The sequence below is a fragment of the Vicia villosa genome, linkage group LG7 (assembly GCF_029867415.1).
Source record: "Vicia villosa cultivar HV-30 ecotype Madison, WI linkage group LG7, Vvil1.0, whole genome shotgun sequence".
NCBI lineage: Eukaryota > Viridiplantae > Streptophyta > Magnoliopsida > Fabales > Fabaceae > Vicia > Vicia villosa.
Window position 1 is genome coordinate 62,504,634 of NC_081186.1, and position 14,422 is coordinate 62,519,055.

At 32.3% G+C, this 14,422-nt stretch overlaps 1 protein-coding gene across 1 annotated transcript; it reads right to left on the reverse strand.

Moving 5' to 3' along the window:
- Nucleotides 1-4,785: 4,785 nt before the first annotated feature.
- Nucleotides 4,786-6,918, reverse strand: LOC131617299 (plant cysteine oxidase 4-like). The gene is made up of 5 exons (XM_058888617.1): nucleotides 6,603-6,918; nucleotides 6,365-6,522; nucleotides 6,138-6,282; nucleotides 5,303-5,506; nucleotides 4,786-5,212 (listed from the first exon to the last, which is right to left on the reverse strand). Exons 1-5 carry the CDS (start codon nucleotides 6,706-6,708, stop codon nucleotides 5,076-5,078), a joined length of 750 nt encoding a protein of 249 aa, XP_058744600.1. The 5' UTR covers nucleotides 6,709-6,918; the 3' UTR covers nucleotides 4,786-5,075.
- Nucleotides 6,919-14,422: the final 7,504 nt, after the last annotated feature.

Sequence of the window (14,422 nt, forward strand, 5' to 3'; positions counted from 1 at the left end):
TTGACATCAAGTTGAAACAAAGGCCAATGTTGTGCAGTTGCAGTGGCCATGAATACCCTAATAGTTGTCATTTTGACAATAGGACTGAAGGTGTCCATGTAATCCAAACCTTCAGTTTGGGTGAATCCCTTGGCCACCAAACGTGCTTTGTACCTCTCTACAGAACCATCAGGATGTTGTTTGAGTTTGAAAACCCATCTACATCTAATGGCTATCCTATGTTAAGGTAATGGAAGCAATTTCCATGTATTAGTCTTCATGAGTGCAGTCAATTCAAACTCAATGGCATCACTCCAATGCTTGTTATCAATAGCTTCTTCATATGTGTTAGGCTCAAAAATAGAAAACGTATGAAGAACATATTGAGTATGTGCAGGAGATAGGTTATGATAAGAAAGGTATTGGGATAAGGGATACTTACTTTGAGAAGAAGGTTTGGTTGTCATTTGAATTGTTGAGCTTAAATGTATTCTTAGTAAAGTTGCAGTGGTAATTTTGCAGTGGTTATGATAAGAAAGGTATTGGGATAAGGGATACTTACTTTGAGAAGAAGGTTGGGGGGCAATTGAATTGTTGAGCTGAAATGTATTCTCAATCAAGTTGCAGTGGTTATTTTGGAGGTAAGTATGAGGTTTGCTAGTTCTAACTGATCTTCTCGATTGAGGATCAGGATTAGGAAAAGGGTTAGGGACAAGTGGACTATTGAAAATGGAAGGAATGGTAAGGGAATCATGAAGATGTGGAGATGTATTGTCAGAGCTGCTGATAGGAGTAGGTTCAGGTGAGGTATGTTGTTGACTATGATTGGTAACTGGGGTAGTTCGAGAGTGAGAGTCAACAATATAAGGAAAATCAAAAATATCATTGGAATGATATGGATGAGAGGAATAGGGATGATGAGTAGGTAAGGAATTATGAGATTGTTTATAAGAAATGATGTTTTCAAAGAAAACAACATCCCTAGATAAGAAAAGTTCCTTGGAATGCAAGTCAAACAAGATGTGGCCCTTGACTCCAAGTTTTAGTCCTAAGTAGAGACATTTTTTGGACCTAGGATCTAGTTTCTTTTTATGTGTTTGTAATGTAGAAGCAAAACATAGAGAACCAAAGGAAGATTGCACTTCTAGTCAAATATACTTAGTCTTACCTCACAGCTTCAACTAAGAACAGAACTTGATGTTGCTTAAAAGCTTTGATCAAGAAAAACACTCAAGTCTATGCTTAAAAGCTTAAAGAGTGAGGACAACACTTAACTCATTACCTAAAGGCTTCTGAGTGAGAACAATGTCTACCACAAGTATCATAAGATACAAGGGCGACTTTCACACACACGAGAGACTCTCAAATTTGCAGACCTAAGACTTTCCCTAATTTTAAAATTGTGTAAGTTGATTTACATTAGGTTAGCGTTCTCTTTAAATAGTCTTTAGTAGTCCATGGGCTTCGAAACTTGTGCCCAAATATAACTTGATGCACACGCTGAGAATGGCAACAAGTCTGTAGAGAAATCTCTTCTAATATTGGAACAAATCTTCAAGTTTTCTAAATTGTCCAATCAACCAATTTTAGAAACTTTAATGCTGACTTGATTTGATTCTCTAGTTCCAGATTGAATCTTCTTGACCTACGAATATTAATGAGATATATCTGAAGAAAATATCACAAAATCAAATCAAATCTGTCAAGATTTAAAACAACCTGTACTGATATTCTGGTTCAGAATGTCATTACATCTTTTAGAACATTTGTCTTCAATGTAAGCTCAAATTGTGTTATTTCAGTATAATTAAGATGTTACGACATCTTGCTCAGCATCTGTCAAGAACCATGTCTTAGCGAAATTGTTGTCAACCACAAAACCATGGAACTAACAGATCCATTAGGTAGTTTCATAGTTATGGCATGAATTCTTTTCAAGCAAGAGAATTATCTTCTAGAAAAACACACATGATTAGTTCCTCCTATGTCAATAATGAAGGATTCAATAATGTCTTGAGTAGGAATAGTGCAAATAAAACCTGAGTTGGACTTAGGCTGAGTGGCAAGATGATTAACATTATGAGAAGTGGAATATTGCTGAAGTAATGCTAGTAGTTCCTTGTGTTGAGCGGGTGTAAAACCTATGAATCCTAATGTAGTTTCATTGAGTTGCTCTTCAGATGTCTCAGGTTGAACTTCATCTTCATGAACTTGATCAATAGAGACATTGTTAACTTGTCCTTGTTGCTGCCAATAAGGAGGATAGTCATGCTTTTTGAAGCAAGTATATATAGTATGATTGTTCATACCACAATGGGTGCAAACTCCCATACCTCTTCCACGACCATGAATATATCTACCACCTCTTGATCCTTTTCCTCGAAGAGAATTGTTACCTCTGCCTTGAAACTAATTAGTAGGAAAGGCTAAGATTTTGGATTCATCAGTAAGAACTATAAGTTGTCTTTCTTGTTGAACAAGCAAAGAATAAACTTTGCAAATATTTGGAAGAGGACCCATCAACATAATTTGGGATCTAACTGCATAATAGTTATCATTCAATCCTTTGAAAAATCTGATAACTTGATTAGAATCTCGATAGCTACGAATCTTGTTAATGGCTAAACATGAAATGGCACATTCACAAGTGGGAATTGGACGAAAATTGTCTAATTCTTGCCATAACATTTTTCAGTTTTGTATAATAAAAAGAAATGGAACAATCACCTTGCCTAAGAGTGCAAATTTCTTTTTGAATTTCTAAAATCCTGAATACATCTCTATGATAAAAATGGTCTTTCAATTCTCTCCATATGTCAGAAGTTGACCATCCATAGAATGCTTTGTGAAATCTCAGATTCAACAAAATTAATCAGTCATGACATTATCATCGTGTTGCACCGATCCCAAGCAATGGAGTCACGATTTTCATCTAGTGGTTGAGGTAAGGCATCATTGATGAAATGTAACTTGTTCTTGGATCTCATCGTCATGGTCATGGATCTTGACCAATAATGGTAGTTTCCGGCATTCAAGAGAGGAATGGTGAGAACAAGTGCAAGATTCCCATTAGGATGCATCAAGTAGGGATCGAGTGTGTCATTTTGGTAACCTTCGAAGTAGAAGACGTGTTGTTAGCATGGTTGGAAGCAGAACTCGAAGAACTACCGGCAGACATGGTTGAAAAACCAGAGAAAAGTGGAGAAGATGAAGTGCAAAAAGAAAAAAGAAAACGGAGTTGTGAGAATGCAGTGAAGAGTTCAATGAAAGCCTAGTCACACGTTGATGATACCATGAGAGAGTATAACTCATGCACCGTTGAAATAAAAGAGAGAGCTTGCATCACAAAGAAGAAAAGAATGAACTTGTATATTTCACGATCTTCATCTAGTGATCTAGAGTTAGTTATATCCTAACTAACTCTTACACCCAACTAGTAACTCCTTAACTAACTAATAATTCCAACTGTTATTTGAATACAAAGTAAGCTCATTATGTACATTGCTCATCATGCTTAACAAAAGGTGTCATTATATAATCTGGTGGTTCTAGTAGCATGAATGAAGAATTTGATCCTGAATCTGTTACTCAAATGAGTTTGGTAGATCCTATATCTGGCTTCAAAACTCCTCTCATTGTTTTGGTTCATGTCCATGACATGCTGCCTCTTTCTCTATGTCGTCAAACGTATACTTTTCCAAGGAAATCTAATTATTTAATGGGGTATTAAGGGGGTTGAAGAAATACTTGGTTATTAAAACATACAACTTGGCAATGATTTGCAGCAACAACAGATAGAAAAGAAGAGATGTTATGGCATGATTGGATTGCAAATCCTTGAAAGAGTTTGGCAACAGTTTGAAGCCGAAACGTTGGAAGATGTTTTCGTAAAGTTTTTGTTTAGTTTTGTTTAGTTGATTGGTTGGTTCATAATAGAAAGTAATCAACAGGTGAATGAGAACACGTGTATGAGAGATTGTTTGGGTCTGTTTCAGCTTTAAAAAAATAGATTTTATTTTTGATATTTTTGAAAATAGATTTTACAAAATTGTTTTTCAAAATATTATAAATTTTTTTATATTTATTTTTTCTAAATTAAAAAATTACATTTGATATTTTATAACATATACAAATATTATTAAAGACCAAAACATATCAAAATCGTAATTTTTTTAAAAAGTAATATTTTAAAAATAATTTTTATGAAAATCTATTTAAATAGCTTCAAAATTAAGTGATTTTTTAAAATTTTGATATCTAAAAAAGTTATCTAAAATAACCTTTTAAGAATAACTATTCAAACTAAACTTCCATTCGAAGTTTTTATGAAAAATTTCTTAGTTAATTTTTTTTGCACAACCAGTTTGTTTCGACTTTAAAAAAATAAATTTTTTCTTTGTAAAAAAAAAGAGATTTTACAAAACCGTTTTTCAAAATATTACGAGTTTTTTTATATTCGTTTTTTATTAATTGAAACATTAGTTTTGACATCCTATAACATAAACAAACATTATTGAACACTAAAACATAATTAAAATCGCAATTTTTTCAAAAAGTGGTATTTTAAAAATGATTTTTATGAAAATATATTTTAAATACCTTCAAAATTAAGTGATTTTTTTAAATTTTGATTTCCAAAACAAATTTCAATAAAGAAATAAAATATCTAACATAAAATTCTAAGAATAACTATTCAAACCAAATTATTATGAAAAAATTCTTTGCAATTTTTTTTACACAAAATTATGTAACACTATAAAAAAAATTTAAAAAAATCAAAACAAACGGGCCCGTAATATAACACTATAAAAATTAGTTTTTAAAATTATCTCTTGTGCTCTCATTTAATATTTAATATATTTTGCTTATAAAAAAATGTAAATTTATTTAATTCAAATTAGATATTTAAGGAGGTAACTCATCGCACACTTATTTCTTTAAATCAACATGCGCGCACACACTAATGCATCTTAGTCCATCAAGCCTAACGACCAAATTTAACAAACAAGTAATTAATTTCTAAAATAACTCTTACTTCAAATTACCTTGGTTTCCTAATAATTGCTACACACCATATACATACACACACTCTTAATTTATACATGATTTTCATAACCAAATTGATCACTAAAATGGTAATCATCGTACATGGTTACAATTGAAGGTCCAAGGTATGGTGCTCCATGAACAACTAAATCATCAGGCAACGGTTTCTCCTCAAGCATTGAATAACCTATTGTAATACAACACAAATTAATATGTATGTATACCGCATGAAATTTAAATTAAAAAAAAAACATAAATGAAAAGAATAATTAGTCACCATTAAGATAAGGAATAGGAATGTCATAGTAGTAAGTGGAGGGTCTTTCAAAGTCTTGAGAGTATGGTGGAGACAGCACATCAAGTATTGCACATGAAGTCAATGCTCTAAAAGAATGAATATTTCCACCACTTCTTGGAAATAATATCGATGGTTCATGTGGTGCTTTCATCACTTCATCTATTACCTTCCCCGCCAATCCAACTATAACCACACAAAAACAATTGTCAATACTATAGAATCTTTTATGCCTGACTGTCGTTTGACGTGTAAGGCAGACTATAATTCCGGATCCAAAATTTATTATGAGGGTGTGTAAGGCAGACTAATTCGAGATTCAAAATTTATTATGAGGGCGTGTAAGACTGACTACAATTCAGAATTTAAAATTTAGGTGAATTCTTATCTACCCAACTCAAAAAGTTGGGTAGAGTTACCTTCAATGTAAAATGTCTTAAAACAACAAATAATGATACTATTTTATAATTAATTAAATATATTAAAATTAAATGGAATGTTGTGATTGGTTGAATGTATGTTACCCAATTTTTTGTGATGGGTAATGAAGTTGTCCCCCTAAAATTTATTATGACTAGTTAAATCATAATTAAATATAATTTTTATTTATTTTGTTATAATTAAACTGCAATTAACCTACCTATTACTTTAAAAAATATGGAACGGTCTTCATGTAACACGAACATTTTAGATTATATTAAATGTGTCTATATTAGATTGGTGTCAAACACATGACACATATGTGTCAATGAAATGTCTGATATGTTGGTGTTTTTCATGGAATTTTTATGTTACAGACTAAAGTAATTTTTCTTACTTGTTTGGCCTTTGGTACTATCAAAATTGATCCAATCATAAGCTTTGACATAAACAGAACCATATAAAATCTTGCTCAACACTGTCATTCCTGGATGATCATGAAGAGGAAATTCTTTTCCTGCTGGAACACAAAACACACCTATCTGCACATATTCAAAAACTTCGTTAAACTAGATCGCATGATTAACCATCATAACAAAATATAACTAATTTTTTTCTACTTACCGACACATCGTCGCATTCGTGAATGTGAATGTATGTTATTTCAGAGAAACTTTGCCCACAAAGCAATCTCATGCTACCATTATCAACGTTTGCATCTGATGTAGGCGAATCACAAAACCCGAACTCGTCGATTCCTACATCTATTGCTTCAATATTGTCTGCAAAAAAAGGTTACGAGATAAATATTAAGACAAACAAAACATGTACAAATTTACATGTTAAAAATTACGAAACTCACCTAACATATTTTTAAGGTAATGGATTTGTTGAAAATTTGGAACTCTTCCTTCAGAAAACAAAACATGGCAAGTATCATAAAGAGCTTGTATTTTGTTTATTTCCATTGTGTTAGTGCTAAGTGAAGTCCTATAATTGTGTTGAGTGTGGAAGTGGAAGAACAATTTTTAAAGGGTGACATCAAAATAAAGGAAAGGACATAGAAAAAAAGAAAAAGGAGGGACTATGAACAATGTTTAGTAATTAAACCTTGGGCAAAATTTGAATTAATATTATATTACAATGGGCTTATTTTGTTTCAATTGTTTCTCTTTTGGGAAAGGGGAAAAGTTCTTTTATTAGTCATGGTGGGGATAAGATTGAAATAGTCAATATTTTGAAGATAAGTTTTCTACCCATGTTTAAAAATAATATATGGGCTCTAGGTATACAGTTAAACATATTTTTACTCCCTATTTACTATAAAAATGTTTTATTTTTATTTTTTATTTCTCTTAAATAGCTATCACTTTAACATATTAGTGTAATATTTATTATCTTTTATTATATATTTTTTTAGTTATTAATTTTAATTTTACTTTATTGTTTTACTAAAAGTAATTAGAAAAAATATTTTTAATGAATTATTTTAATTTTTTATTTTTAAAATTAATATAATTTATTTTCGTAGAAATCCGTGTGCAATTCAATTAATGCACTCTTTATGGGAGGAAAAGAATAAATATTTAAAAGTTATTAAATATAATATTTATTAATTCTTGTATAGAACATGTCATATTGTTTTAGTAATTAATTATTTATTTTAATATTTATAATAATAGATTATAGTAATTATTTTTACATTTCAAAAGAAAAATATATATATAGTCTATTATAAGCTTGACTGTAATTTTTTTTATAAACAAAAATTGAATATAAGCGAGTACAAGAGATACTCAACTCATATACAAGGAAAACAACATAAAGAAAGTTACAACGAGGCTGCACGAATGCAAGTTAAAGGATCGACTAACCAAATCAACCAATTACAATTAGGGACCGCTTTAATCTTAAATCAAAACCAATCCCAAAAAAGAGATTTAGTCATATCAACAATTTCACGAACACCCTTATGATCACCCTTAAAAAAAGATAAATTTGACTACATGTAGTCCTCTTATTAAAAAAAAGGTTTTCTTCCCTTCATTTCAAAAATTAGTTATTTGATCTCAGTCACATTGCGAAACTTCTTCAACATGATGGAATTGGCAATAGGTGCTATAATATGTCCACTGTTATGAAAAATCTAAATGAAATTATTACTGCAATTTTTCAATATGGAAAGGACTCGCGTCATCCTAAGAATCTTCATGACAATTTTAGATTTTGGTCTAAAATCATTCTGGGTTGTATGCATCATCGTCCTTCCACCAACTCTTCTGACTACATCAACACTAATCAGAAGTACAGGCTTTTCTTCATATCATTTGGAATCAAGCTTAATTTGCCAGCGATTATGTTCAAGTACTTTGTGGATATTATCAATGACACCGTAGACGGTGGTGTTAAGGATGGGTTTTGGATTCCAATGGGATGACTCATTTTTTATATCCTTGTGGTGAGCAAGCTTGTAGATGTTTTAGATCTATCTAAGGAGTTAGAAATTGAGATTGGAAAACCTCTCAATAGAAGAAATCTGAAGAACATGTCTCTGATTTATAAAGTTGTTGCAGCTCCAAAATAACTGAATAAAATTGAAGTTTCTAATCGAAGGATTGTTCTTGAAGATTTTACTAATATCAACCTAGTAAGGTTTCCATAATACATTTTGTTTACCACTAGTACTGACAGTCAAGAGAAGTGTTCTAAAGCGCCTTATGCGTCCCTAACCAGAAGGAAGAGAAAAGCTTCTAAGAAGAGTATTGGTGATGGCCCTTCTAGGAATGTTAAAGCTAAGAAGTCTAAGACTTCTAAGTCTGCTAGATGATCTCTAGAAAATATTCCAGAAACTATTGTTGTAGGCTCTATAAGTCCCAAGATTTCCAAAATATTATCCTCTTCAAGGACTTTGGAACCAATGAAAGAAGCTAAGTCTGAAGCTTCTGCTCTTGAAGGCTCTATTACAGCTATAGAGACAAATCTTCCTCTCCAAAACCCTGTTACAAGTAAGTCTACTTCTGAGACTTCTTACTTAAATTCACATTTTTAATTCATCCATCACCACCTCTACTTCAACTTCTATCCAACCACCATCTCTTGTTTCCACACTTGGAACAAAGATTGATCCCAACAAGGAAAATCCAAATCCAATAGAAGTTACTACTTCTGAACCTCAATCATCCTTTATAAACCCAAAATTTTCTGAAGACACTTCTTCAAGAACAACAATAGAAGAAACCATTCTACCTAACCCTACACAAAAACTCTCAGTTTCTATCCCTCAACCATATAAACCTATCTATTCAAAACCAACTCCAATATAACATCCTTTGTTGAATCATCCCATAATCTCATTCCACAAACTCTTTTATCTCAACTAAACTCACTAACAGATAACCCTCCTTCATCATCCCTTCAACATCAAACCATCATTTTTACTCGTGTAATTGATCCTGAGTTGATGGACTCTTATGATGCTTCAACTGACTATGTCATTGGTGTTGTCTTTAAAGAACAATCATTTGAACTAGATCTAAACCCTCTTTATGCCTCAGATGCAACTACCATTATGTCAGCAGACTATGATTTTGAAATAGAGATCCTTTAGACCATCCCCTCTGATTCTAAAGAAGAAATTCTAAAGATCATTGCCTTTCCTGATAGAACTTCTAACCCTTATTCCACCCATTTCTGACCAAACCTTTCTTAGAACCAACATATGTCCTCCTAAAATGGATGAAATTATAATGCATTTTGTTACAGAAGTCAATATTTACTTACATTGTATGATGCATGTTTACACATTTAGTGTAAATCCTGTTGAGAGCGATGCAGTATGGGCAAACTTTAGAAGATGGATGATCTCACGTACTCTGGAGCTGACAAATCTATCCTTTTTAGATATTGGTAAGAGGTTCCAAACTGAACTTTCAGAAGTCATTCATCCGATTCTGGATAGGTAGCGACCTCTGTGTCTTCCTGCTCCTGAGCATGTTCTACTTCTTCCTGGTCCTGAAGAAGCTGCTTCTGATATGGATCATCAGCATGTAGTTATTTCTGCTTTTAATCATCTGCCTGAAGACATAGTCACTTCTGAACAACAAGCTTTTACTCTGATTGAGAAGACTTATGTTGTTGAAGTTGGAAATACTTTTGGGTAAGTGAATTCCTTTGCTTCTAGATCTGAAGATCTGCCTCCAGCTCTCTTGAAGACTCTGGGTGAGATCAACGTAGAGAATGCATTTGACAGATCGCGCTTGGATAAACAAGATCAGTTGTTTAAGGACCAAGTTGATACTAACTCTAAGATTACTAGGTTGCTGGATCATATTATGTCTAGACTACCACCCCAACCTACATTTAGTTTTACGTTTTTAGTTTACTTTTCTGTCATCATTTTAATTTCTATATTTTTGTGTTTAACTCTTATTGTTTTCCATTCTTTTTGATTGATGACAAAAGTGGGAAGTTAGATGATTTTGATATATCTATTTTCCAATTTCTTATCCCATACATATATTCTGATTTATTGCTTATGCTCTAACAATGTTTGATTAATCAGGAACTTTGAAAAGTTCACTGAATATTTTTAAACAGACATTTATGAAGATAACTCGTGCTCTAAGTTACATGTATAACCAGACTGATGCAAGTCATGAGCCAAACATTTGTTTAAAGGAAATCTAACTAGACCCTGATATCAACTAGACTCTAATACCTCGTCTACACTGATTGTAAGCCAGACTCTGAGGTAAATTGAGATATAAGAACAAGGCATGCCCAATCAGGCTCTGAGATAATATAGCCAGGCTCTAAAATGATGAACCAGACAATTTTTATCAGACACTGAGAAGTTAATAAGTATCTTAATTAGGGAAGTGTTTCTTTCATGTTGATTAAAGTGTTTTATATGTCAAAATTATTTTATAAGTCTTGAACTCAGGAGGAGCCTGTGAACAAGCTCAGATAATTTATAATAGTATAAAATAAGGCAAAGCTTTCTAGTTCACTCTGAGATGTTTTATGTGATTAAAACATGTAAAAATTGCTCATCGAAATACATGGTTTTGTCATCATTAAAAAGGGGGAGATTGTAAGAACAAGATTTGGTTATGCATCTGGCCTTTAGTTTTGATGATAACAATACAATAGTTCTTATAGAACAATTTTGTACCCTAATGGTTTCTATGTAGTGTGTAGCTTTTGCTTACATGTACTAACTATGATAGAATGGCGTGTGACGTCATTAGTTTATGGAATCAACACATTCTGACTCTGAAAAGATAAAAAATTGTGGTTTACAAAGAAAAGTCAAGATTTAGAATTCTCTTTGGCAACGCTTCTGAAAGAATGCTCATCAAATGGCTACTGACTCTGACTCTGATAAAGGGCTTCTGAAGATTCCCAAGCTCTGACATTTGGCACAAGTTCTAAAGACCAAGTTCTGAAGATTCTAAAGACAAGGTTATGGAGAACAAGTTCCTAAGACTCTAAAGACAAGGTTTTGAAGACTTTGGTTCATCGTTTGATCCTTCTAAACATGCTTCATCAACATACATTCTAAAGCCTCTGAAGATTAGAAGATAAGATCAAAAAGGTTTTATGTGAGTGAATAGTACGTGGAACAAATCAAATATTCCTTCCACTACGCTGATTTGGTGGCTCAAGGATGTGTAGCGGTGAAATTGGTGAGACTAGAGTCATGGGAAGACTTAGATCATTTTAAACAAAGTCGCCACCGCGCTTTATTGTTTCCAAAAAGGAATGGGTGAAAGAGCGAATAAAACCCACAGAAGTTTTTAAAATCAAAACTAATAAACTTATCATAGATTTGGCTACGGAGGGTTTGTTATACAAGGGGAAGGTTTTAAGCACCCCTCATATCCATGGTACTCCATGGGAACCTCTTTGTTTTTATGTTATTGTCATTTGTTTATACATATCTTTTTTTGAAAATTCTATGTGAAAAACTTGTTTGAAATAGAGGGTGGGGATGGGAAAAGAAGTTTTTGAAAGTGAGCTCGATAAGTTACCGCATCTTAGGCCTACATACCCCTTAGATGCCATAGGGAAGTTAGAGCTTCTGTAGTTCCTCTTTAAAAAAGGAAAAGGGGGCCAAAGTGGCCAAAATCGTTTTGGGTGTGAGCTTTAAAATACTCACAAGTTTTTAAAAGAGGGTTAAGCTTTGAAATACTTAACAAGTTTAAAAAGGGATTAGGCTTTAAAATACCTAATAAGTTTTAAAAGGTTAAGCTTTAAAATACTTAACAAATTTTAAGACAAATAAAAAAAACCAAGCTTTAAAATACAAGGTCAATGGGTTATGAGAAGTTTCACCGGTAATAATTCTTCTCTTAACACCAAGGTTTCAAAACAAAAAAAAAAGACCTAGCTTTAACAATACAAAGGTCAATGGACTAAGAATAGTTTCACCGGGAATAATTCTACTCTTAGTACCAAGGTATAAAAAAAACAAAGGGTTTGGTCAAGCTTTAACAATACAAAACCATAAACAAGTGAAAAGCTTTAAAATACTTAACACAAAAGTAAAAGAGATTAGAAAAGAGTTTGAGTACCTTTGATAATTTAGTCAATATCATTCTCATCCTTTTGGACAAAACAATAAACTCAAGCGATTAACAATAAACACCTCAAGTGTGTGTGTGTGATATCATGTGGCACAAGAACAAATAAGTGAGTATGATAATCAATAAGTAAGAGAGATGAATGTATCTAAACCCTTTGATTCAAACTCATGTATGAATGATGAATGATTAGTATGATGCATAAACATGGGGTTAGATAAATAAAACATATAAGAGATGATAATTAAATAACAACTAATTAAGTACAAAGCATGGATTAAAAGAAATCAATAAGTATGCACAAATAAACATGGATAAGCAAAGATTAACATGTTGCAAATTTTTTGGTTAGGATTTTAAACATAAGGTTTCTTAAATTAGGGTTTTAAATTAGGGTTAAACATAAACACCTAAACCTAATCAATTTTTAATTGTTAAATACCAATTTCTTTAAGAGAAATGGTCTAAGGGTACATGAAGAAGGTCAAAACATCCTATTCTAACCCTAAACAAATATTAACAAAACATTCATAAAGTCCTACAAAAGAAACAATCAAGACAAAATGATTTTTAATTGATTTTCAAACATAAAAAAGACATGTTTTTGATTAATTTTAAAATGATGATAAAATAAATATTTTTGGGATTTTTTAACATGGTATTAAACACACAAAGTAAATAAAACACACAAAAAAGAAGGGGTTAAAAAGATTAAATCTACTATTTTTAGTGATTTTTTGAAGTTTAATAAAAAGTGATAAAAACTAGTAATAAAAAAGAAGGATTTGTGGTCCATGGGGTTTGAACTCAGGATCTAGAATGCTATGCACAAAACTACAGCCAACTCTACTGTGCGCGTGTGGTGAAAACAAAAGGATCCCAGTTGAATATAACACACAATCAATTTAGAAAAACTAAAAAATAAATAGCAAAAAGGTCTGGGGCGAGGGGGAATCGAACCCCAGACCTGAGGGTCGCGCTTTGCACACAAACACACATTACCAATTGAGCTGAACGATGTAGTCGTTCAAGGGATGAAAACCACACAATATATTTAAAACATGCGCGCCATAAATTTAAATTTGAAAAACCCAGGAACTTCATCTTCTTCGTCAAGACAACAAAAACATCATCAATGGTGATTTTTCAAACTTATCATTTCTCAATCATTTTTAACAAAATAAAACCCTAACATGATCAGAATTCAGTCACGAATTCAACCATACAATTAACTAACATTTATTCATTATAAAACATGTTAATTTTTGGAAAGTGTGTATGAACCCTAAAATTGATTTTCAAAATTAAACTCTGGAATTAATCAATCAAGCCATAAAACCTTAGGGCTATTAATCCCTACATGATTCTAAGCAGAATGACAACAAGTTTCAATCAAAACAATGCTCAAACAAGTATGCACGAAATCAAGAAATAAAACTCTAAAAATGGAGATCAAACTCCTACTTGGAGTGATTCTGGAAGTGTAGCAACAATCTGGACACCTTCAGGGACCTTCAAGGAAGATTTTAGAATGCTCACAATGCTTTGATCATCCCTGCAACTTCAAACACGATTTCACCTACAAGCACAAAAAGTTATGGCTGGAACTCTTGATTCCAGTTGTTACAGAAGTAAAACAGGTGTTTGGATAGCTTCTATATGTGATATAGATGCTATCTAACATAAAAGGCCTGAAAACGCACGAGTGAATTTGGTTTTGACAACTTTGGTTCAAAAGGTGCTTTCATGGAGTTTTTGAAATGTGATTTCTGGTTCAAGGCCTTTGGTAGGTGTTTAGATGTTATGGATAGCTTCCAAATGATAAATAGAAGCTATTTGAATGGTTAATTTGGTAGGTAAGTGTTTGGTTTAAGTTTTGGCTAGTGATGAGCTTAAAAGCTTTGAAAATGGGGTAAAAATGGTGATTTTTGGTTAGAGGCCTTTTGGTAGGTTAAGGAAGGTATGGACAGCTTCTAAATGGTATTTAGAAGTTGTTCAAACTCTTGTTTGACACCCAGAACTTGTGGAACTCAAAATGACATAAAATGCAAAGATAAGTGTCATACCCCTAATTTTGCCCTAATCTTTTTCATCTAAT

Coding starts and splice junctions, on each gene's coding strand:
- LOC131617299 (XM_058888617.1), bottom strand. CDS start 6,708: ATGGAAATAAACAAAATACAAGCTCTTTATGATACTTGCCATGTTTTG. Junction 6,523..6,602: donor TTACCTTAAAAATATGTTAG/GTGAGTTTCGTA, acceptor CTTTTTTTGCAG/ACAATATTGAAGCAATAGAT. Junction 6,283..6,364: donor ACGAATGCGACGATGTGTCG/GTAAGTAGAAAA, acceptor GAATATGTGCAG/ATAGGTGTGTTTTGTGTTCC.